The sequence below is a fragment of the Podarcis liolepis genome (assembly GCF_965112155.1).
Source record: "Podarcis liolepis genome assembly, chromosome: 1".
Lineage (NCBI taxonomy): Eukaryota > Metazoa > Chordata > Lepidosauria > Squamata > Lacertidae > Podarcis > Podarcis liolepis.
Window position 1 is genome coordinate 4,152,587 of NC_139554.1, and position 26,160 is coordinate 4,178,746.

The 26,160-nt window shown below is 43.6% G+C and overlaps 1 protein-coding gene across 5 annotated transcripts in view; it reads left to right on the forward strand.

Moving 5' to 3' along the window:
• DDHD1 (DDHD domain containing 1) overlaps nt 1-26,160 on the forward strand; it is a 38,892-nt gene that overhangs the window by 8,851 nt on the left and 3,881 nt on the right. For 2 of the 5 annotated variants that reach the window (XR_014528754.1, XM_083514680.1), the window contains exons 3-10: nt 8,107-8,208; nt 10,543-10,671; nt 13,311-13,458; nt 15,259-15,365; nt 15,864-15,970; nt 20,859-21,121; nt 22,191-22,266; nt 24,555-24,704. Coding sequence is in view for 4 of the 5 variants with exons in the window: in XM_083514680.1 (XP_083370806.1) it covers nt 8,107-8,208; nt 10,543-10,671; nt 13,311-13,458; nt 15,259-15,365; nt 15,864-15,970; nt 20,859-21,121; nt 22,191-22,266; nt 24,555-24,704 (1,082 nt within the window). In the remaining variant the exon portion in view is untranslated. Of the gene's footprint in view, nt 1-8,106; nt 8,209-10,542; nt 10,672-13,310; nt 13,459-15,258; nt 15,366-15,863; nt 15,971-20,858; nt 21,122-22,190; nt 22,267-24,554; nt 24,769-26,160 lie in introns of all 5 variants that reach the window. The other 3 variants (XM_083514683.1, XM_083514682.1, XM_083514681.1) reach the window with 3 other exon arrangements.

A 26,160-nucleotide genomic window follows, 5' to 3' on the forward strand; every position in this document is an offset into this window, starting at 1 on the left:
GATGCCCAGCAGCAAAGTAAATGGTTTGTTTGTACTTGCCATTTAATTTCCAATAAACAAAATATTTTGCAGATTTAAGTCTTGGTAAAATAGTTTGACCCTGACTTTTCAAGATTTCACTAGAAAACAAAGAGTTAAAAGTGGGAGTTTGGGCAGATAGTACAGAATAAAATATTATTTTTATAGTTTTTATGTTTTTTTCTCCATCTGTTAAGTAATTTCATTTTTTGGGTTGCGGCTTGAGCCCAGCTTCATTGTAGTTATTGAACTCTGTTTGGGGTAGTAGGTTTACACTGATATGTCATCCAGATGGAAAATTTGAACATGCCTCACTGTTAAGACTGATGTTGGATAAGCATTAACTCTGGTACATCTAGAGTGGGGTGGTATTATGACAGAAAGTTACAACAATATAAAAATGCAATATTGAGATCAGTTAAACCCATTTTCAGTAGAAGAATAGGGTGGGTCCTAAAAAACGCATCTCAGGTACGTCTTCAGAGTGCTGTGGAAGCTCTACAGTGATGGTGCTAGACACCTCTCTGAAAAGGATCTTGACTGCCCTGCCTCCAAGCTGATTTCTCTGCATTGGATGTATTGTTTACTTGGGGCCTATGTGCAAGATTATATTCAGTATATGGATGTCAGTTATGTCTGGTGGCTGGGGATGACTTACTCCCACCTGTACATTTAGAACTGAGTTAGACTATTGTTAAGTGGCTATATCTGAAGCAACAGTAGTGGCTGTCAGGACTACATGGGTGGGGCTGTATTGATCCCCAGACTTCTGAGCACATGTGTCGCTGCCACTTACTGATAGTGGGAACTCAGTGTGGATGCCATGGCAGAAGCCAGTCGAATGTTCCGACTGCTGAGTCTGCACTGTGCTTGCACCATCTCCCAGTTCCTTTTTCTTAATGCAGAGCAGCAGTGCATTCAGAAAGCAAGAAAAGATCCACACAGTCCTGCCAGCTGCTACTAGAAGCCAATGTTTGTGCCCTCCATAACTCTTTAACAGTTGGAAGAAAGTCTCATTAAGCATTTACTGGTAGAGATTATTCTGGCAGCTCAACCATAAATGAGATGAAAGGAAATTAATACATTCTAATAATAATTTGTGAGACGAGGAGGAATGCAAGTTTTAAATATTTTTCTTCAATTTTGTTGTGTTTGATCTTTAAATAATTTTGTTTGGCTTATGTTCTTCTGGAGTATATAGGTTATAATAAACCTTTTGAGAAGTAAGTATTCTTACGATTGCACTCTTAAAAGTGAACTTAAGGCAGAGATTTTAGCAACTTCAGAAGAAGAGTATTAGAGCCAAGAAGAATATTAGTTTTGCAGTGTCACAGTGTTCCACATTCCAGGGTACTCTTGGCCTTGGAAGTTGCAAAATTCTAACACTTTCCCAAGAATTCAGCCTTCCCTTTAGAAATCTGATAGTTGCAACAAATTAGGACTGATCCTCTATGGGGCTGTGCACAGAGCAGCTGGGTCATGCCAAATGGAGCCCTTTTAGAATAGATAAAATCCTGCCAATCAATAGTTTGCTGCGGAAATGGAAGCAGGGAGGATCTAACTTCAATTCCCAAAAAGGTAGTTTATGCAGTTTTGGAAATGATCCCTCTGCATAGCACCACTTCTTGTTGTTCTTATTCATCATTCATCATTGTATTGTATGCCGCCTTTCCATAGTTAAAACAATGCTCAAGGCGGCTTGCAACATGACAAGGTTTACATAATTACCAAAATAACTAAAGTTATAAACAATAAATAAAAACACATCAAAAAGTACACAACCAAATGGAAGACAATTTCCACATAAATCATAAAATCTAAAACTAAGAATACAACATTAATACCAATCACAATTTAAAATGACATAGATAAAAAATAAAAGCAATTGGAAAACAAAACCGGAGCCCTCTCTGCCCAGCAGCAGCAGCAGCACTCCTTTATGGAGCCTGTCAGGCCCCATCCCAAGCCAGGTAGAGAGAAGCAGGGCAGGGCCCTTCAGGCTCCCAGCAGGTCAGTCCTTTTGTTGTTGTTTGTTGAATTTATATACCGCTATATACCTGGAGGTCTCGGGGTGGTTCACAGAATAAAATCAAAATATAAAACTACAAAATACATAATCAAAATAAAAACAACAACCCAATAACCCCCCCAAAAAAACCCCCACATTTTAAAAGGGTATAGGATGTCAGTCAAATCAACCAAAGGCCTGTTTAAAAAGGAACGTTTTTGCCTGGCACCTAAAGGTGTATAATGAAGGTGCCAGGCGAACTTCCCTGGGGAGAGCATTCCACAGACGGGGAGCCACTGCAGAGAAGGCCTGTTCTCGTGTTGCCACCCTCTGGACCTCTAGAGGAGGAGGCACACAAACAAAGGCCTGGGAAGATGATCTTAGGATCTGGGTAGGTTCAAATGGAAAAAGGCGGTCCTTGAGGTATTGGGGTCCTATAGGACAAAACCAGCACTTTGAATTGGGCCCAGAAACTAATTGGTAGCCAGTGGAGTCGGACCAGGATCAGTGTAATATGCTCAAACTGTCTTGCTCCGGTGAGCAACCTGGCCGCTTAATTCTGCACCAGCTGAAGTTTCCAAACTGACTTCAGAGGCAGCCCTACATGGAACGCATTGCAGCAATCTGAGGTTACCAGAGCATAGACAACAGTAGTTAGGCTATCCCTATACAAATAGGGGCGTAGCTGGGCCACCAGCCAAAGCTGATGGAAGGTGCTCCAGGCCACTGAAGCCACCTGAGCCTCAAGCAACAGGAAAGGATCCAGGAGTACCCCCAAGTTGCAAACCTGCTCCTTCAGAGGAAGGGTAACACCATCAAGAGCAGGCCCGCCCATCTGGTGCCTCAGTCTTATCTGGATTGAGTTTCAGTTTGTTGGCTCTCATCCAGTCCATTACCAAGGCAAGACACTGGTCCAGCGCTTCCATTTCCTCACCTGCAGATGTCAAGGAGAAATAGAGCATACTTGTTGGATTGGAGAGAAGGACTGCTAATGGAAGACCTGTTAGCATGCCCATTTCCCACCCTGCTGACTCCACACATGAAATACGCTTCCTCTCAACCAGTGCCCCATGCAAATATTGAATGTAGAGACTTGCACTTATTACCCAAAACCCAGGAAAATTCCATTATTTTGTTAAAGTTGTCTATATAGGAATCATTTATAGTTTATATTGTTATCTGAACATATTAAATGATAGTCAAGAGGCTGACCAAATTGCCTTGCCATTTGTCACAAACGTCTTAAGGATAGGCCATAGACAATTGCAAATTTTGTTTGACATTGATTTAAATAAAGCACAAACAGTAATTCTAAATCGCAAAAGCTGGTTGTTAAATAAAGGGCACTAAATGAAGTGTGTGAAGCTGGGTTGTGAAGTAAGGAGTCCGCCGCGTGGTGTTGCAGTTGGACTAAGGCAGGAGAGACCCAGGTTCAGAGTCCCTCCTCACCATAAAGCGTACTGGCTGGCCCTGCGCCCGTTACAGTCTCTCAGCCTAGCCTACTTCATCGCTGCTTGTGAGGCTGAAAGTGGGGCTGGGCTATGTATGCAGCCCTGCACTCCTTGATTAGAGTGGGATGAAAATGTACGAACTAGATAAACAGAAACTAAAATAAGGAGATAGCACTCGTGCCTTTCCTGTCAGATGATCCTGTTCTACAGTTCAAGGAAACCCATCACTGGGAGAAGGTCATTCATAGTTCCATGGAACATTTTGCAATATTTGTCCAAGGCCAGTTGACTGCTGTCCTAACCTTAAGTGTTACGCACTTTGAGCTATTTCTGGAGTTATTTTGTTCATTACAAAGAAACAGGGACACACATGACACTCTGCTTTTGCTGAAGCGTTTGAAGGTCTCCTCTCCCCCCCCCCCCACTTTAAGTAGCTTTTCTATGTGTAAATAGGGGAGATGGTGTCTCTGGCTAAGTGCTGTTACCTGTTTACACAAGCAGCTTTTGTGTCTCTGACAACTAGTATAATGGTCTTTGGGTCTAAAGCGGTGGTTCCTAAGTGATTTTTTTCCCAATGGACCACTTAAAAACTGCTGCAGGATTTTTAATTTTATTTTTTGCAGAAACTGGACCGCCTGAATGAAGCTTGCAGACCACTAATGGTTTGCAGACCACGGTTTGGGAACCCTTGATCTAAAGTATGCTTAGATAGAATTCTGTTGTAAATCAAAGAGGATATTGCTCAGTTAATGTGGTCAGCTCACTTCTGTGGTAGATATTACAGGAATTGCGCTTTGTTCTAGATGCTCATGGGCAGGTGAATTGTGATTGGAGCGCAGATGCCTAGTGGGAAACATGATAGCTAGGTCCTCAGACTTGGCCTCAGAGTGAAAGAGCAGAAACCAGCTCTGTTTACGTCAGTCTTTGCAGCAGGGGAAGCGTGGAATGACTTTTCATTCATGAGCTTCCATTTCTCGACTCTGCTGTGACCAGGAGCAGCACAACATGCTTTGAAATAATTTGCACATTAAGCACATTAATAATAAATTATTAAACACACAAAATCAGCATTCCTCAAGTGCAAGTTGTCTATGTGCAATTTTTTATCATAGGTAATTAAACAATTATGAAATAAACATCTCTTTCTGATTTCCTCCCCAGTCTGGGGACTGTCTCATGCTATAGAACAGAGTTTAAGAGTAATTAAGAACAAACTGGGTGGCTGCCTCTATTTTAAAATTGTGAATAAAGGCAGATAAATACATTAATGTTAATCTACAGATTGTTTTGAAATGGCAGTATCAGAAAGCATTGGTCTTCTTGCCTAACTATCTGTAGTGGCAATTGTAATACAGCTCTGGCCGCTGTGCAATGGCTTTACGGCTGTGTCATGAAAAGGCATTGATTCCCCATCCAGGTCAAAGCCTGTTATATGGGCAGCATTGTTAACAGAGTCCTCTCAATAGATCTTGGGGCAGGTCAGGAAAGTAGGTGGTCTATATTGTGTCTACAGTCCAAGTTGTTGAGCCTCAAATCTGTGAATTATGCCTAGAAAGCCAGTGAAGAAACCTTGAGCTCTGATGTAATGTGTTCCCATGAACCTAGTCTCCTTTAGGTAGGGTTGCCATACATCTGGAATTTCCCACACCCGTCTGGGATTTCAAGAGTAAGATCACTTCCTGGGCGGATTTTTAATTTTTTTAAAAAAGTGTCCAGGGTTTTGTTTTTTGTTTTTGGCGAGCTGGGGTTACTGGCAGGCAGCGGTGCTGTCAAAGAAGGAAGGGGCAGCCACGGCGTTGTTACTTCTGGTGCCCTGTATATGCCTGTCCTCCTCCTCCTCTCAGCGGCCTCCAGGCCAGAGCCCCTGCAGGCCCTGGAGCCACAGAGCCACCAATGCGCCTGGCCTGCGCCGCTTCTCCGGAGGCGACGGAGGCTGGCCATGGCCTGGGGAGCGCCTGGCCTGTGCCATGAAAAGAGAGCAAGAGGCCGAAGACAGCAAAGGTAAGAGAGGGATTGGAAGGAGGGGGTGAGGAAGGGGTCTGCGGCAGGCAGGGGTGAGTGACAGAGATGCGGGATGGTGGGGGGGTGCCCCAAATATGGGGGGTTTCTGGGTTTTTGGTCTTCGGAATATGGCAACCCTACTTTAGGAGTGGGCCCCCCATTACAGTAATCCAGAGGTGCCTGCATTCCTGAGCAGCATAACCATCCCCAAGAAAGAGATTGGGGAGCAGCAGCTTACCTGTTGGGTGATTTGTACTAAAAATTACTTTGTTGTATTTGCAGCAGGGCTTAATGGCCTTCAGGGGTTCCATTGGGAGTAACCTAATAATAGTACAGTGGTACCTCGGGTTACATACGCTTCAGGTTACAGACTCCGCTAAGCCAGAAATATTACCTCGGGTTAAGAACTTTGCTTCAGGTTGAGAACAGAAATCGTTCTCCGGCGGCGCGGCAGCAGCAGGAGGCCCCATTAGCTAAAGTGGTGCTTCAGGTTAAGAACGGACCTCCGGAACAAATTAAATACTTAACCCAAGGAACCGCTGTACAGGTTTGGGCAACATGCTCGGGTTCAACAGAACCCATACCGTGAGCTGGCAAGTTATAACTGGTACATCAGGGAAACTCTTCTGTAGCCCCAGAAATGCTCTATGAATCAGAATCAAGTTTGGCTGGCGGGGATTGTTCTTGGGGTAGGGTGGAGGAAGTGCATTCCTCACTTTCTCCTGCTGATTTTTCTTTGCAACTAAACATAACCTCCTCCCATGTGCTTATTAACTCCTTAAATGCATTTTGAGGATCATGCACATTCGGTACTGAAGTGCAGGCTTTTGCTGAGTTAACACTGAAGACACTTTTGCTCATGAGCCTGATAAAGTTTACGATTTAGAGTTCTTAGGAGGAAAAATTATCCCCCCCCCCCCCGAGGATCCCACTACAGTGGTACCTCGGGTTACAGACACTTCAGGTTACAGATGCTACAGGTTACAGAAATAGTACCTTGGGTTAAGAACTTTACTTTAGGATGAGAGGAGAAATCACACGGTGGCAGCGGGAGGCCTCATTAGCTAAAGTGGTACCTCAGGTTAAGAACAGTTTCAGGTTAAGAACAGACCTCCAGAACGAATTAAGTTCTTTACCCGAGGTACCACTGTACTGTGTTACTGCATCAGTTGCTAATCTAGGCATGCCTTCTAGTTGGAAGAAAAGAAGGCCAGAACATAAATTCATGCAGAGACTCATTGAATAGCCTTTTCTGAGCTTTGGGCATTCTGGTACATCTCTGCAGAAATAACTTCTCCTTCCCCAACCCCCCATCAAAGCTGGTTAGAAAAGGCAGCTGGCTTCACATCAGCCTTTCTGTATATTGCTTAAAGCACACTGGCAATTCTTGTGGCACACAGCTTTGGCATTAGGGAGCTATTGAGTCAGATTGAACAGTATGTCATGAGGGAGTCGTCCTGCTGTGTACAGAAGAAGTTGTGCCTTCCTCTTGAGCCTTTCTTCGCTGGACTGGTTCTGTCGGTTACTTGCAGCCTGCATCTGCCTTACTTGTCCTCATCCTCAAAGGCAGCAGAACCGAGAAGCAGAGACGGGAACAAAATGTATCAAAGTCCTTCGGAGTACCACTTTGTCTGGTCTCTTCCCACCCAAAAAAAAGACTTAAAAATCTGGTCTTGTGTTAAGTTTAAACAGAGACTCCCAAATAATGGCTTCATTTTAAAAATGTACGGTGGTGTTCTGTGTTTCAACTCTGGTTCAGTTTGACTCCCTGTTTGAACCCCGACTGACCTTCATGGTGCTTATTGTTCTCCTGTTTCTTAGGTGGGGCACAACAGCTTCCTCTTGATCCCTAACTTCCCACTTGTGAGACACCACAGCATTCATTCACCTTGTGATGTCCCTTCCCACACTGAACAGCACTGGCATCTACCTGTGAGGGTAAGGTAAGTCCATCAAATCACAGCACAGTAATTTCAAGGGGTATCACTTCTTTCAATATCCTCATTGAATAGCCTGGAAGCTATAAAATGAGTATTGAAAACATCACAGTGGACTTGCAGTTACCCCCACAAGGAAACTCCAGTGCTGTTCAGGAATGGAAGGCTTGTTTATAGACAGTGCATGCTGGGATGCATCGCTCTTTCTTTCGTAAAGTCTGAACAGTAGGCAGCTTCTGCTAATCTAGCCACCAGGGGCCTTTCCTCCTGTTCTAGAGGGGGCACTTAGTGATCACTCTTAGGCTAGCTCACATTTTGAGTCCATTCTTTTGAGTTGTACAGTATTACGGTCCCCCCAAATATTGTGTGCACATGTATCTGCGAACTCAAAAGGTGCTGGATGGGTCTATCTATCTTGCTGTTGCATGCCTGCCATTCTTCTAAGCTTTGAATTGAGTTTTATTTGCACCAATAAGCATTTCATTAAAAAGTTGAGAAGATAAAAGAATGAATAACTAAATTCCCCAGAAAGGCAGTATTCTTTTGTTTTGCTAAAATTTGTTGCAGTGTTTTTCCTATACACATTGTCTATGTTTGTTGCGTTTATTTAGCTAGTGATGTGCAAAATCCAATGATGCCCCTTTTTAAAATTTCACTTTGAAGCTCGGTGTTTCGGTGTTTTTGCTTTTAGTTATCTACCCCCTCCCTCCCTTCTCCCTCCATTCTCTGTTCAAATGGAGAGGATATAAGGAGAATACAGAGGCTGCAGGGCTTAAACGCAAGTGGTCTGAAGGTACAGTAATTGCAGATTTGTATTCTTGTCCTCTCCTTGCCTAGGAAGCTTTCTGTTGTAGTTCATGTCTTTCAGTGTAGTGTTTTAGATAACCACTGGCTTCCCCCTCTGCATGCTGTTGCTACCCTCTTCCAAAAGGAGGAAGAAACTGTGGATCTTAGTGAGTGGATCAGTGCTTTGTTTGTTACAGAGAAAATTAGAGGCTGACAACGCTGTCTCCAACAATGTGTACTAACAATTCATTAGGAATTTTAAATCACTTTTAAAGCATTGTTTGCTTCAAAAAAATAAATAAATAGATCCCTGCCCCAAAGCATGCATTTCAGCTTTCAGAAGCTTGTTAAATTATCCACAGATCCTGTCCAGTTGTCTGACCACCTATTGATTTCGGCCCCGACTTCAAATCACTGTTCACCTCAAGCTCATTGAGTGGGCTTTGACAAATCTCTGAGTCTCAACCTAATTTCAAGCACTCATCTATATGCACAGTGTTAGAGAAATTTATTTAATATGTTTACATCCTGCCTTGCTGCCTGACAGCAGGTGCCTCCTAGATGGCTGGCAACAAGAGAAAAAATGAAAGCACTTTAAACATAAGACTTTTCTTTTCAAAAGGTGGTTGTGACTGAGAGGGACTCTAGGGGGGAGGGGACTGAGTGCTGGCTTGAGCATTTTTTCTTTGACAGTAAGCGATAGAAGTCATTTCATTGTTCTTCTTTGCTCACTTGCATTTTTGCCTGTATTGCCATGAGTCAAAACAATGCTCCCATTCTCCCTGCAATAGAAACTTGATGGAAGGAATAGAATAGCCAAGAGTGATTATTCTCCAACTCTAAGGGGGGGAAACGCCTCCTAGCAGCTGTATTTTTCTGCCTTGTTGGTACCCGTAACAGATCCAATAAAATAACTTTTTGGGAATCATCATTACTGCTTGTACTTGTTTTAATAATATGCAATCTTGCATTTGGCAGCTACTGCTTATCATCTTATCCTTTGAACCTTTTCACTTTTAAAAAAGTCATGACTAGAACTGTTTGCAAGTTCACTTTTCTAAGAGGGTTCTTCTGCCTCACTGATGGATTATCCAGAAGCATAACGACCCTCATTATAGTTCTTTTGGCCTCAGGAAAAGACACAGTTTTGTGCTTCTCTGATCACAGTGCAATCACAAGTCTTCATAGTGTTCTCAGCATTGCAACAGACGAGTAAAGGCCAAATCTTTCTTATGGTACATAAACATTTGGAAACGGCAAGTAACTTAGGGGCAGCTGGGATTTGAAATGGAGAAGCAGTGGGTAGGGAACAGGTTAAGCACACCATGCCATTTCAGGTCACCTCCTCCCAAATATTTGTTGTTTTTCAGAAGAAAAAAGTCATCTAAGGTTGTTAGACACATTTGTGCATAATATCTAGTTCATCATTGTAGTTCATCTTTTTATCAAGCATTATCTGGTTGTTTAACATTTACTAGCATGTGTCCAAGACTTGCTAGGGCATGCTTACCCTTTTACTCTGCTTTTCCTTTAGTTTGGTTCCATGTAAGTCTTTTGTATCTGCAGTGCATATGAGTCATCCTGTTTCTTTCTGTTCCACCAAGGGAAAATGCACTAGGCATCAATATTTCAAACTCCTTGGTAATGTCAGCAGATTTTTAGAAATGCAGACACCTCTCTGTGATTTCTCCAATTCTGCACAAAGGAACCCCCAAACAGTTAGCTTCCTTTCCTTTCCCTACTCTCCCAAGTATCTGAAAAGCCACTTGCCTATTCTGAATTAGTGAATCTGTGCAATGGAAGGGGTTAAGTAGCCTCATGTAAACTGCATAAAGCTAGTATTCAGTTACACCCAGGTTGTGTGTTCTCTGCAAGCTCTCCCCATTCCCCCGGCTATGAACAAATTGTACAGCAAGCAAATGTGCAGTGTGGATTCAGAATAAATTCTGAAAATTAAAATGAGTATACATTTTAATGTGCGATACTTAATGGTGGTTCTGAATGGTGGAAGGAAGCCTGGGCAACCAAGCAAAAAGGAAACGTACTAGGGATCTATTACCACAGCATGTTTTGCCCACAAGTCTGGTTTCTGACAGATCAGTGTTATCAGATTTGTGTGTTGCTGGAACTTCATTGACCACAATTCTGGATCCTTAAATTTGTTTAGAATGTTCTCAGCATTCCAGATTGATGTGCTTGGGGACAGCACACAGATGCATGGAATACACACAGTCCTGTGCTTGCTTTTGTGTGTCCATTTCCTTCTTTTTGCTCTGCCTGGCTTTGCAAGAGGTCCTGACTCTCCTTACCTGAGCTAAAGGCAGTTCTTTCTTTGCTCCAGCTGTTCATAGTTTGAAGCTTAGTCGCACCCATGTGGACTGGCACAGTGTGGATGAAGTGTATCTTTACAGTGATGCAACAACGTCAAAAATCGCAAGAACTGTCACACAGAAGCTGGGTTTTTCCAAAGGTAAGGTTATTTGTTTATAGTATGCACTGAATAAATTGTTTCACCTCATATTCTGTGAAGAGACCTTCAGTTCTTACTGATATTGAAGACTGAAATCTTCAGTCTTGTGTAGGTCTGTGCTATAAATCAATGTATTGTCTGATATTGGGTTTTAGATCAAATCGTGATAACTGTTTTTTACAATATGATGTTGCAGTTTATTGTGTGTCACGTGTGTGGTATTAAAAAATCACAATATTGGAAAAACAGGAAGCCGATGATTCTTCCTTTGTGTGCAGCCCTTGCTAACTCCACCTCAGTCAGTTCTTCCCTGTCTCCTGCAGCAAAAAGAAATACCGGTAGCTACAAATCAGTACAGCAGGCTGACTCAAATATTGCCCAGCTGATACTGCCAAACAGAGCTTTGAGACTGTTAGCTTTCCGTCGCCCTGGCTATCTAGCCAGCAAGCAAGGACTTCTTCCCTCAAGGCTCTTGCTTAAAGGTACCAGGCTGGTAGCTGGCTTAGGGAAAGCCAGCAGGTTCAGACTTCTGGATCCCTTTCCCCCCATAAAAACATAAACTGGGTTAATAAAAAAACAGACACCTTCCTTTGCCATTTGGCCCTCTTCTGTCATTCCCTCCTCCATCTCCGTGTGTGTACTGCTTATGGGTGTGCGAGTGTGTACGAGTGTCTCTCTCTCTCTCTCTCTCTCCCCCCCCCCCCTTCTGTTGGTGGGGAGTGTGGTGCATTTGTTTTTGTGAAGCAGCAGCTATCAGGCAAAAAGCATTGGGGGTTTTTTATTAACCCAGCCGACACTTCACACTTGGTTTTCTGTAAGTGGCAGCTGACCCTTGTTAAAACTTTACTGCTGGGGGAGGTAATTGTGTCTCCCTGACTCCCTCCTCCCTCTGTTAGTGTGCCCAGTTGATGCTTCATTTGGAGCTGTGGCATCATGGCAAGAGAGGCTTCTTTAGCCTCATGTTTCTTCAGCTCAGTCTGCCTTGCGCAGCTTCACTTGAACGCGCTCTCTCTCCTCTTTCTCTTTCTCTTTCCCTTCCCCTTCCGAGTTGCTTCCTTCCTTGCTGGTGATTCTCCTTTCCTGCTTCTCTCTCTCTCTCTCTCTCTCTGTGTGTGTGTGTGTGTGGTTGTGACTTGCATGTTGCTTCAGAATAAAAGGGGGGAAACAGTTTTGTGGTGTGTGCCTTTCTTTCAGGGCAGAAGCAGCATAACATCCTTTTAAATATCATTTTGAAATATTTGGCTATCACAGCCTAAGACTTCCTTCAACCTCGACTGATGGTTTTCTAAAGTCTTTCTAATTATGCATTTTGTTACTATAATTATTTCTATAAACTCAAATTTCCAGTTCATCTATTCTTAATTCTTTCCACAATAATTTATAAATTACTCCTTACAAAACTTCTTTTAACCCTACATGTGATGTCAATTGGTTACAATTGCTTTCCAAATATATCCAAAAACGTCTTCCATTCCTTTAGGAAAGTCTGGTCCTGCTGGTTCCGAATTTTCCCTGTTCCCTGAAAAGATGGGGGGAAGTTTTGTCTTTGGGCAAGCCTATTGAGACATGTAATTATTTTATGAAAACCACTTAAAGGGTTGTTGTTTTTTAAAAAATTATTCAGCAGTATATAAATCTTGTTAAATAAATAATCGAAAGAGTGTTCACTAACGGTTCCTCGTCATCCTGTGAGGAAAAGTTACACGTGGGGTGCTACAGGATTCTGTCCTGCACCTGTTGTTCAACATCTTTATAAATGAGATGGATTAAGGCAGGGGTCAGCAACCTAAGGCCCATGGGCCGGAAGCGGCCTGAGGTGGTCGTTTGACCGGCCCCTGAGCCACCCCCAAACTGAGCTGTCTGCTCATGCACTGCGCTAAACCAGCTTAGCGTAGGGACTCGATTCTGTGGCGCCTGAAATCAGGTGCACGCGTGCAATCCGGCCCATGGAGGAATCTCTGCGGGACCGATCCGGCCCAGGCAAGATAAACCTTGCCAACCCCTACATTAAGGTATTGAGGGAATGCTCCTCAAATCTGCAGGTGACATTAAACTGGGAGAAGTTGCTACTGCTGCAGAAAACAGAATTGGAATTCAAGATGACCTTAACAGATTGGAGAACTGGGCCCAGAAATTAAATTATATTTGTATTAATGTGCTCTAAACAGTGGGTGGCTAAAAAAGCACACACTTGACTCACTTTGAGGTGCATCATGAACTCCCGATAAGCAGTTTACGAAGCTGCTGTCTAGAAGATGCATGACTGCCATTTACAGCTGAGACTTGGTGGCTGCAGACAGATGATGAAATTGGAAAATGAGTCTGAAGAAGAGTTGGCTCACTAGTAATAGGAGGTCGTGCTAGTTGGCCTTGCACTATATACAAATAGCTGTTTTTCAAGTCCATGCAAAGGACCCATATTGCAAATAAGTCTGGACAATTTACCAGGCTGTTTTCCTACATGTGTAATACATGTCATTTGCTTTGTGTCAGTGTGTAAGTGGGCCGGGGAAGAGAAAACGCCAGTTAATGCAAGGTATTTGCTTGATCACTTGGAGAGTACTTTTACTTGACACAGGCAACCAGGTGAAAGGAACTTTATGATCCTGAATTAAATGTTGTTACTTGCTCTTTTGCAGCTTCAAGCAGTGGGACCAGGCTGCACAGAGGTTATGTTGAAGAGGCTACGTTAGAAGACAAGCCATCACCAACAACTCATATTGTATTTGTTGTACATGGCATTGGTCAGAAAATGGATCAAGGAAGGATTATTAAAAACACAGCCATGTGAGTGTTTTGTTTCACTCTGTTGAAAGTGGACAACATTGGATTTGCGGGCGTTGTGGATTTCCCCTTTTCACAAAGGGTGCTGCTTTTAATTGTGCATGTTCCTGTGTCATCTTACTTCCTAATCATTAGGCTGTGAATCTTTTTGGCAAACATTTCCAAATGTTACTTTGCTGTACTGCATTTAGCAGAGAAAGAATTCTGGTCAAAGGAGAGACCAAGGAGCCACAAATACAATATATTTTTGACACAGAATCATAGAATCTTAGAGTTGGAAGGGACCCAAGGGTCATCTAGTCCAACCCCCGGGAATGCAGGGATCTCAGCTACATCATGTGTTTTCTATATTGCGTGCACACACAGAGAGACCAGTATTTCATCCCCAGAAAACCCTCACAAACCAGACCTGCCAATGTCTCCTCAAATAGAATAAACCCCTGTGTTGCAAACTTAACACAACAAACAATACAAGCAACACGCAGACCAGTATACTAGATAGCACTGTAATTCTTATTGCATAATATACATGATTTAGTAACAAAAACAAAATGTATGCACTTGTAAATTCTCTAATATAGTTGAAATCAATTGAACACATGTCTGTCAGTCTTTGAAAGTCCGCAGAAGTATAATAAGTCTATGGTTGAAACAAAGTAATAGATGGTATCCTGTGGGCTAAGCAGTAAAACTTTTTTTAGGCGTTCGTGGTGCCGAAGTAGTAGGTGAATAATAACGAACAGTGACCCCGGATAATCTGACTGTTTTGCTGGAATCTTCTTCAGCACAATTACAGAAGAATTCAAATATGAAACAAATTCACACATTACAATCCATATGCTGCAGTTGCAGCATATGGATTGTAATGTGTGAAGTTTATATATTTTCATGTATATTATGCAATAAGAATTACAGTGCTATCTAGTATACTGGTCTGCGTGTTGCTTGTATTGTTTGTTTAATGTCTCCTCAAAGCCACAGTAGTTGATAGGTTTTGTTTTTGTTTTGATTGAGAATGCAGTAGCATTTCAACTCCAGGTATTTTTGGATAAAGCAGGTTGCCTAAGCCTATTTCAGGCCACTTTGGGAGAGTGTCCAAAAGCACGTGGACAGAGGTGGTCCTCTTTACATTGTGTACTTAGGCTTTCAGAAAGCTTTGATTAAAAGTCCCTCACCAAAGACTCCTGAGTAAGCTTAACAGCTTAGCATAAAAGAGGAGTCCCTTTTATGGGCCAGCAGCTGCTTAAGGAACAAGGAACTGAGTACAGGCAACTCCCCATTTACTCAGGGGTTACGTTCTGAAGCAGTAAGCATTTAAGTGAAATGGCATATATTGGGAACACCATTGGCAAAGCCTGCACAATCGCGCTCTCCAAGCCTCCATGCTCAGACTCCCAACTCTCCAAAGACCAGAGTTTGGTTCAAGGACTCCTGGGATTGCACTTGCAAAGGCTCATGGGATTCCTAGAAGGCTGTTTTTGCACTATTTTTGCCTTTTTCATTCTCTTTTAGGGCCGTTTTTGCCCCTTTTCGTGCCACTTCCAGGGTTGCAGCAATGCTTGTTCAGTTGAACGTGCATAAATGGGGAGTTGCCTGTAGCAATAAATGGACAGTTCTCCCAGTGATGGGAAGTGGTTCACCTAAGGACCTGTATTAAAATCTGTGCTCTTTCACTCACTTGAAGGAACTAGAGTTAGGGATGAGCAGTGAAGCATTCAAGTTTGCTGGTGATAACAAATTGCTCAGTGTGGGGATTATTTTCCCCTCTCTCACTGTTATATGTGCTTTCCATCTCATTTTTAGGATGCGGGACACTGCAAGGAAAATAGAAGACAAATATTTTAGCAACCTTGCAACACATGTTGAGTTCCTGCCAGTTGAATGGAGATCTAAGCTCGCACTTGATGGAGGTACTTTTTACTTTGGACTGCCAGAAGTACTATTGGTGACATTTGGAAAGTAACACTTTTTAGTTTTTTTCTAGCAATGGTTTGTAAACTCTCTACACTCAGGGTACCCTTTCAGTGTGTTCTGCTAAGGATAATTCTGCCCTGGCATTTTCTAGTTGTTCATGGAAGGTATTGCTTAGAGCTATTAGCTGTTATCAGTCACCCCAAACACCTTGCCACTCCCTGTAGGTGATTATTGGAAAGGGAAATTGGGCAGCTATCTCCAAGGGAAATTGGTCCATCCTTACTGAACTTCCCACGGAGGAACTTCCCTGATAATCCCACCATTCTTAACACCATGTGCTTAATTTTCTTGATTTTGTAATCTCAACACTTTAAGTAGAGATTTGAATGTTCCTAGGAATTTGTGCTCATATGGTACTGCATTGTTGACTTTAATCCCACTCCAAGCTTTATTACGCCTCAATCAAACACTTGGGTCTCTTTTCTTTATTTTAGACACTGTTGACTCTATTACTCCTGATAAAGTCCGTGGCTTGAGGGACATGCTTAACAGCAGTGCAATGGACATAATGTACTACACAAGTCCCCTCTACCGAGATGAGGTATGTGTGTGATTTTTAAGTGTTTGGTTTCAGGTATGGACAAATAATGGGTATGGCGAAGTTGGGTTTCTTAATTTAAGTGTACCTCTATTTCCCAACATCTTGAAGATAGACTTTGTCATTGTGGGCATTCTTTGCATAGAAACCAAATAGAGTAGTTTGTGTCTTCAGTCTACTACTGAGCTGTATTCTGGCTGAGCGGGGATCTGAACACTGGTGCAATATCCCATAGGCTACAGGGCCTTTACAAAAAAGCAGTAATTGTTGCAGCCTGAGGATGAAACATGCACTGTTCATGCATAGTATGTTGTGTGTTTGTCGTGCTTCTTTAGCTCTCCCTCCCTTCTTCAGGAAGCCGAGTGGCTTCTGTGGGGCTCTTGCCCAGTTCCCCTCCAGGCCCAGACCAGACAGAAACCTGTACAGTGGTGCCCCGCAAGACGAATGCCTCGCAAGACGAAAAACCCGCTAGACAAAAGGGTTTTCCGTTTTTCGATGCGCTTCGCAAGACGAATTTCCCTATGGGCTTGCTTCGCAAGACGAAAACGTCTTGCGAGTCTTGCGATTTTTTTCGCTCCCCCCCCTTTTCTAAGCCGCTAATAGCCTTTTAGCCGCTAAGCCTTTAATAGCCGCTAATAGCGCTAATCCGCTAAGCAGCTAATAGGGTTGCTTCGCAAGACAAAAAAACCGCTAGACGAAGAGACTCGCGGAACGGATTACTGTATTTTTCGCTTTATAACACGCACCCGACCATAACACGCACGTAGTTTTTAGAGGAGGAAAATCTGTAGGCATGCCACCCGTAGGCATTCCCTCCATAACACGCACAGACATTTCCCCTTACTTTCTAGGAGGAAAAAAGTGAGTGTTATGGTGCAAAAAAGTATTGCGAGGCACCACTGTAAAGCTTTTGCAGTGCAACAGCATCATGTCTCCAGGCTATTCTAAGGAAACCCCAGTTACATTTTTTCAAAGCTCAGAGCACTTTCAGAACAGGCACCACAGCTGTTCTGCTGACACTTAGGTATTTTAAAATGCTGCTTAATCTAGCAAGCAGGGGAGGAAGTGGTCCAAGACACAATTTGCATCTTGGGAGGTCATAGTTTATTCAGCTAAGATGCAATTGTTTTCTGCAAGGAGATATATTGCAGAAAGGGGGCTCTTGTTGTGAGAGGCTGCTGCTGCCGCCATCAGCTTGCCCTTTGCAGCGCTGTAAATATCCTTGGTGAGGAGATAAGCTGCTCCTGCCCGTTTCTGCACTCTGCTTCCTCCAGTACCATACCAGACTTGAGGTACGAACTGAGTGGTAGAGAGGTGCTTGTTCCAGCTGGAGAGTTTACAAGCAGGATTTAAAACCGCCCAGGGTCTTCATAGCAGGAGGAAAGGAATTTGGTTGGAAGAGCCACATAGCGAAGTTCTCAGAGGGCTGAAACAAAGGCTAATTCAGCCAGATGCTGCTGCTGCTGCCAAACCATCAGACTTCCTGAAATTCTGCTTAACAGACTTTGTATTTCACACATGTGCACAGCATGGATACCCTGCCACCTCAAGAACTTTTATGCTTTCTTTCTTGTATGGAACTTTGTGCTGTGCACAAAGGTATCCAAATGCATATTGTGTAAGAATTGCCATAAAGTAGGGGTGAGACGCGAGTGGCGCTGTGGTCTAAACCACTGAGCCTCTTGGGCATGCTGATCAGAAGGTCGTCGGTTCGAATCCCCGCGACGGGGTGAGCTCCCGTTGCTCGGTCCCAGCTCCTGCCAACCTAGCAGTTTGAAAGCATGCCAAAAATTGCAAGTAGATAAATAGGTACTGCTACGGCTGGAAGGTAAACAGTGTTTCCGTGCGCTGCTGTGGTTCGCCAGAAACAGCTTAGTCATGCTGGCAACATGACCTGGAAAAGCTCTGTGGACAAAGGCCTGTAAAGCGAGATGAGCACCACAATCCCAGAGTTGTCTGCAACTGGACTTACCTGTCAGGCGCCCTATACCTTTACCTTGTAGGGGTGGAGAACCTTCTGGCCATGGGACGAATGGGCCCTTGCAACCATTTTTTTACAGGCCATGCATACCTGTCACTCAGGTAAAGGTGTGGGACAAGCAAAGCTGCACCCACTTAAAAAACAGTTGGGTGAGCCTGGTTGTTCATTAGTGGTGGGGTTTGCATTTGGCACTGTTTAAATTTGGTGCTGAATTTAAGTGCCACTGCTTTTGGCAAGGATCAGAACTACCTGATGCTGGGTGATTGACAGCTAGGTGGGTGAAGGTCAAAATCTGGCTCATCAGAGAAAAATGGTTGACCACTCTGCCATAAAGAATCAGACTAGAGCTCCATGTAGCCCAGTATTCAATATTAATGGATTTTCAAAAAATTCTCATCAGATAATGACTTCCTGCCTTTTCTCAAAAAATATTCAGAATTTAAAAGTTTCAGCAGTGGTGCTTCATAGTAGACGATTCAGAAATGTCACCTGTGGAGGATTAAACGTGGCATGAGTAATCCTTGAGTGGGATTGAGACTGGGTGGAGGGCTTTAGCCCTTTGTCCCCACCGCAATCACAATTGGAATTAAGGGACTTCATGTCTGTTTGCAGTAAAGGTAAAGGGGACCCCTGACCATTAGGTCCAGTCGTGGCTGACTCTGGGGTTGCAGCGCTCATCTTGCTTTATTGGCCAAGGGAGCCGGCGTACATCTTCCGGGTCATGTGGCCAGCACGACTAAGCCGCTTCTGGCGAACCAGAGCAGCGCACGGAAACGCTGTTTACCTTACCGCCGGAGCGGTACCTATTTATCTACTTGCACTTTGACGTGCTTTCGAACTGCTAGGTGGGCAGGAGCAGGGACCGAGCAATGGGAGCTCACCCCGTTGCGGGGATTCGAACCGGCGACCTTCTGATCGGTAAGTCCTAGGCTCTGTTGTTTAACCCACAGTGCTACCCGCGTCCCTTTGTTTGCAGTAGGAAGCAGCTAATAGCAAGTACAAGGCTAGCTATTTTATTTTATTTTTTGTAATAAAATTTTGCATTCCCAGGGTTAACTTTTGTGACACATCACATTTACTTTACAAATTGTACTATTCAAGGGCCAGCCTACATGGATCACCAAATCTTAGCCAAGGCTTGAAAACATTTTTTTTACTGTACTGAATACAGTACATCTAGATTTTCATATATAATCTTGTAGTGAACTCTGGCTCACGTTTATCATTAGAAGGTTTGTTAGCTACAAGGTATTGGGCAAGCTTGTGATATTTTCGTAAAGATGATTGATGAAACATTGGCAAATGATCTCTCCAACTAGGTCAGGTGCTTTCTCCTTTAGGCTTTAGAAACAATCCCTGACAGCTCATCAGCTTGAATTACAGCTTTATAATCTGGTCTCAGGGGCTTCTCTCCTGCTTGAGAAATTGAAATACACAAATGTTGGTGCAGCATGTTATAGGAGCTTTTATTTTACCGGAGAAGCAGACTTGCTGATGTAAGGCAGTTCCGCTCCATTAGTTCAAAAATATGCATGCGTTTCACCAGTGTACTTTGGTTTTTCACATTGCATATTTCTTTTGCCAACCAAGGTTGAATCCGTACAGAAGGAAAGGATTTGGAATGAGAAAAAGATATGTAAACTCGGGCACTAGATCTTGGTTACAAAGTCTTTTATATCAACCAACTGGAATGAAAGTAGAAGGCAAGGAGAAGCTAGGTGTTATTGGTCTCTCCGCTGAGCCAATGAAGTGGCCCTGTTATAATCTCTTCCTCTGCTGCAGCCTGATGGCCTCAGCATGTGGGACCTCTCTTAGCAGATGTGATGAAGCACATGGCATTTCACCAGGCCCTGTCATCCAGTGCCCTTTTAAAATGTGTTGGGGTTATCAGGTTGTTTTTATTTTTATTTTGATTATGTCTTTAGTGTTTTTATATTGTAATTTTATCTTGTGAACTGCCCTGAGACCTGTGGGTATAGGGTGGTATAATTTTTTAAATAATAATAATAATAATGATTTTGGGAGTGTTCTTAAACCTATTTTATTGAATTTGTGTGTTATTCAAGAACAGAAATACCGTATTTTTCACCCTATAGGACACACTTTTCCCCCCTCCAAAAATGAAGGGGAAATGTGTGTGCGTCCTATGGGGCGAATGCAGGCTTCCACTGAAGCCTGGAGAGCGAGAGGGGTCGGTGCGCACCGACCCCTCTCGCTCTCCAGGCTTCAGGAAGCTATCCGCAAGCCTTGGGAGCCCGGCGCAACTTCCCACCGGGCTCCCTAGGCTCGCGGATAGCAGCCTGCTTCCCGAAGCCTGGGGAGCGCAGCGGAGCGCGCCCTGGGCTTCGGGCAGATATCCGCAAGCCTGGGGAGACTGGCATGAGTTCCCGCCGGGCTCCCAAGGCTTGCGGATAGCAGCCTGTTCTGGGGGCTGGGGTTGGGGTAAGCTCGGGCTTCCCCCGCCCCAGCCCCGCGGGGGGGGGGGGGATAAAATTTTTTTTCTTTATTTCCGCCCACAAAAAACTAGGTGCGCCCTATGGGCCGGTGCACCCTATAGGGCGAAAAATATGGTAATAAATAAGAGCACCCTAGCTGTGTGCTTAATGCTGTTAAGGAGTTTGCACTTAAAGCATACCTTGAAAGTGTTTGATCTGTTTTCTTGGTTTGATTTTTAAGTGTTGAACTCTTATCCACCCTTCACCCAAACAGCAATATCTGAAAACCAGGCTATTTTATGGTCTTGAGGTCTCAGCTGGCTGCTGTCAGTGAGTCATTTCATGCAAACTGACAAAGCCACTGCCTAAAGAAATGCAAGTAAGAGTAAGCAGAAATCCAGATGCTAAATACATAGCAACATGCGGAATATAAGAAATGTGCCTTCTCTCCCCATTCCCTAACTCTCTATAACAGCTGGTAAAAGGCCTTCAACAGGAGCTGAATCGTTTGTACACGCTTTTCTGTACGCGGAATCCAGAGTTCATAGAAAAGGGCGGCAAAGTATCAATTGTGTCACATTCCTTAGGATGCGTAATCACATACGACATCATGACAGGATGGAATCCGGTTATACTCTACGAACAGTTACTTGAAAAGGAGTATGATGACCTCGAGGACACCTGGATGAGCTACGAGGAGCAGCATCTGCTAGAAGAGTTTTACTTGACCAAGCGGCGGTAAAAGAGTTTCCTTTCTAGTAGTGAGCAGGTCTTGGTGTATTGAAATTGACGGAGTGAGCCCAGGGTCACTTTTAACTAGTGAATTGCTTTGCGCCACCACCCAGCTCCTCCCTCAGCTGTGCCACCACAATGCAACTAGAACTTGACTGGCTCTAGAAGACATTCCCACCCTTATTTTTCAGCCCTTGGGCCTCAGTGAGAAATACCTGCACACACAAAGGGCACTGTGACCGGCCAGTCATGCATGTGGTACTTGAAAGGGTTCTTGAGCCAAAGAAAGGGCCAAACGTGGTGCTGGAGGTTTTTAAGCAGCAAGGCTGCCATTGGGATAGTCAGGTGGTAGGGCTTAAACCAGGGGTCAGCAACCTTTTTCAGCTGTGGGCCGGTCCGCTGTCCTTCAGACCATGTGGTGGGTCGGACTATATTTTTTGGGGGGGCGGGGAATGAACAATTTCCTATGCCCCACAAATAACCCAGAGATGCATTTGAAATAAAAGCACACATTCTACTCACGTAAAAACGTGCTGACTGCTGGACCGTCCGCAGGCCAGATTGAGAAGGCGATTGGGCCGGATCTGGCCCCCGGGCCTTAGGTTGCCTACCCCTGGCTTAAACTCTTTCTTTCCCCTATGCTGAGAGAGTGCAATTATGTCTTAGGGCAGGATTCACCTTAGGAGCTCTGTCCACAGGAGTCCTGAGAAATCAGGCTTGCTTCCCCCGCCCCCCATCTCCCCACAAACTCTCTGGGGAGTTTGGGAAGGGACTGTCAAGCTGATGTGCTTGCATGGATGGAACATTTGTAGTAGTATGACATTAAAATTCTCATTTTTAGTCTTACAAAATTTGTCTCCAGAATATTTATTTTGGTAAATTACACTAATTTACATGGTACTTAATGGAGCTCTATTATTATTATTATTTTATTATTATTATTATTATTATTATTATTATTATTATTATTATTATTATTATTATTTGACTTTATATACTGCCGTATTCCCGCAGGTCTAGGGCCAATTAACTGTTTCTAATCAAAAGAACTCAAAATGTCTGTATTTTTTCCTAGATTGAGGGAGATAGAAGAGAGGTTGCATGGACTGAAAAAATCCACCATATCTAAGACACCTGCCTTAAAATTCAAGGTACAAATAAGTGAGAAATGTGCTGTTCTGCTAATGGCTCACATTTAGCAAGAAATGTTTTTCTGGTTCCACCTTTATTTATTGCTATTTATTTAATAGATTTCTAAGCTGTCACTCAAAATATAAATATGTAGTGATAAATATTTTTTTAGAAACTTCAGAACTGCAGTTAAAATAGTACAGCAGTCAAAACATTTCAAAGCAGCCGGTAAAAAGCCCTAACTCGGGCACTGAAAGCACATGAAGCAAAAAAGGTTAACCAACACTAAAGGCAAACTGGAATAAAGTGAGCAGGTCATATCTCTTGAGGGAGGGAGTTCCATAGACTCCATGACCTCACCAACAAAAAAGCCCTTTCTCTTGTGTGGTCCACTATCCTCATCATTCCTACTGGTGGGCATACTGCCAGGGCCACCATAGCTGATCTAAATGCTCAGCCAGCTTCATAAGAAGTATAGGTAGTCCTTGAAATTAACTGGTCCCAATTTTTTTAGAGCTTCAAAGGTCAATACCAGCACTGTGAATTGGATCTTTTAAGTGACTAGGCAGCCAGTATAGCTGGTGTAGAATTGATGCAATGTGGTCTGTGCTTCATTCCCACCAACATCGGGTCTGCTCCATTTTGCACTAGTTGAAGCTTCCAAACTTAGACTGATAAGACCCACTCGTAGGCACTGTCACTTCCACAGATATTGCCAAGTCCAACAGGACCCTCAAACTACAAACTTGGCCTTTTAGAGAGAGTGCAGAACCACTTGGAACATCTCCACCCAGAGCAGTCTGCTTCGTTACCACAGTACTTCCATCTTCTCTGGATTATGTTTCAGTTTGCCGGCTCTCATCACTCCTCGAGGCTTCTGTCCAGGCGTTCCACAACCTCCATGGGATTAAGAGGTGGAAACAAAGATGCAGAACTGAGTGTTATCAGCATATTAATGACACTTTCCCCTAGTGGCTTAATGTAGATGTTAGAAAGCATGAGGGAGAGAACAGGACTTTGTAGTAGTCAGGAGGGTAGAACAAAAGCCCTCCAGCGCCACCAGCTGATTGCATCTCACCAGAAAGGACTGGATTCTACACCCCACTGTGACTTCCAAGCCCATTCTGGGAAGGCAGTCCAGAAGGAAGATACCAACACTCCCCCAAGAATTGGTTCACATTCAGTTTCTTAATGTTGCTCTCTCTTGAAATGCAGCCCAGCCTATAACGCTCATACATTTTTATTTATCTAAAATAACTACAAATCCAGTGAAATCAGCCTCAAAACCAACAGCAACAGCACAAAGATAACAGGAAGTCTGTATCTGCAAAACATTGATCAGTTAATGCATATACAAGCTCAGCTTCATTAGATTGTCTTGAACACAAGGCACGTCTCTGATGATATTGAGCGGAGTTTGTATTTTAGTGAATCTAGTTCGATTTTTCTGTAAGGTCAAGTAATAATGTGTAATGCCTAAGTTTGCTTGGGACCAAGGTTGTCAAATATGAAGGGTTTGATTGAGGAGTTTTGGGGGCCTCTGCTGTTAAGATGTCTGTAGGGTCTGTGACTCAGTGGCACATAAGAGCTTTCAGATTCAACCCCTGACATCCCCAGCAAGGTGGGTCTCTGATATGAGGGTTGGGAAAGGCTCATGCGTTGAGTTAAACATAGTTAAACACGGCCTGATTTCGTATAAGGTATGTAGTAAGTTGATACGCAGCACGTACACATGTTGGATATTTTTATGGAACTATCTTTTCTGCTTGCTTGATGCTCTTGTGTGATTTTTTAAAAAAGAAACTGAATCATGCAGGGCATTATTTTTAAAGATAGTTAAGTAGTAGTTACAAGCTTCTTCCGATTTCCCATCCATTTGTCACCAACTGCATTTCTGCTATGGAAATGCACCAAAACCTTTTGCCTGCAGCCTCTTCCTCGGTGTAGCACTTAGGTTTGGGGGAAGCATCCTGTTATAGAAAAGACTTCCCCATCTGTGCTCTAAAGGGTCATCTTTGTCTCCCAGCCTCCCATGGGACACCTCTTTCATTGGAATTTGCTTAGACAGCGGTTTTGAGGTATTTTCGCAAGTAGCCCACGTGGCCTTCCTATAGCTATCAAAAGATGTAAAAAGACTAGTAATTATTACACACTGTGATTTCCCCCAATTTGTAACGTACTATGAAGCGACGAGATAGCTCTACACCCCCAACCCTTGCAAAACAGAAAAACAACCCGACCCGACCCAGTATATGCTAGAAAGATGCCTTTTTCTCTGCCTGTTAATATCAAATAAATGTCTCCTTAGGTTGAGAATTTCTTCTGTATGGGATCTCCATTAGCAGTGTTTTTGGCCTTGCGTGGCATCCGACCAGGAAACAGTGGAAGTCAAGATCACATTCTGCCCAGAACTATTTGTAACCGGTTGCTAAACATTTTTCATCCAACAGATCCAGTGGTGAGTGTTAGTGCAGTAACAAGCTTTCACCTCAAGAGCAGAGGCGGCCCTACCATGAGGCAAGGTGAGGCGGCCCCCTCAGGTTGTGGATTTTGGAGTGGAAAAGTCAGGTGGGAGCCATAGAGCACAATCCCGGCAGGGATGCGTTTGAAAAAGAAGGGGTTTCTGTTGCTGTAGAGCTACCCGTCATTTTGATGGGGATTGCACGGGAGAACTTGGCAGTGGGTTGTGTGTGCCCCAGATTTTTGTCAATGGAAGTGACGAGCACACATCATTTGGGTTTTCCGCCTCAAGCAGCAAAATGTCTTGGGCCGGCCCTGCTCAAGAGTATTTCTAAATAGCATCTACTGAAGACCTGTCAAAGGCATTGGCTCACCAAAAATGTCCCCACTGACGCAAGTAGGTTTGGCATGTAGCACAGCCTGGCAGAACAAGCCATCTTCCATTAGGGTGAAGACAAGATGCAATACAAGGAGAGTTCAAAGCCCAAGCCTTAGCCACTTCCTGCAATTGACAGCAAATCGGATGCTGGATCAGCAATCTATGCCTTCTTTATTTTTAAAAGGGCTGTGTGAGCATCATGCTTTTGGGGGGGGTCTGTTTCTTTATTTTTATTTTTTTAAATTAAACTGCAGAACTTTTCTTGTGATTTGGAGCACATGCATTGCTTGGCAATATCCAGTGCACCCAGCAATTGGTATATTAATTATCATTTGGTTTATATCCTGCCTTTCTTCTTAAAGGAGCCAAGGTCAACATGAGCAGCTTCTGCTGGAAACTTATAGAACCGGCTACACAAACACACACACGCACAATGCACACTGCAAAAGGGCATGTACAATTTTAACAGAATTCAGCAAGGGCACTTCTAGAGCAGCCTGAGACGCTATGTTTAGTGTACTTCTAGCGTCTTACTTTATTTATTTTTTCTCAGTTGTGTTGAAATCAGAGGGAAGTTGTGGTGAAATGTTCAATATCCGTGAAATTTTCTTTTAAGCACAGTTCAGAGACGTTGGGAGTAGTTCATGTAATGAACCCTGTCAGCAATGACTTTTGTTTCTGCAAAAGGGCTTCCCTCCCCCTGCTTTGTGCCCCCCCCCCAATCTGCTCTGTGGGGATTGGGAGAACCCCAGAACATGTAGGGGAAAGGAGAGGGAAGATCATTCCATCAGGCAAGTTGAAATCCTTGTACAGATAGAACCCCTTAGCAGTGTGAACCAGCTGCACATATCATTAACAAACCCTGAAGCAACAGCTACTTGGGGTTTCACAGATGCGGGGTAGCTGTTCTTGAAATTTGAAAAAAAACCCATCTGTCCAGAAACCTTCCCTTCAGTCAATTTCTTCATCTTTAATGCTCCAGTGACTTTAGCAAGACTTTTGGGAGCAAGGAGCACGTGATCCTTGGCCTGGAATGATTGTATGTTGCTTGTTACTTAGTCACTCGTTAGATGGG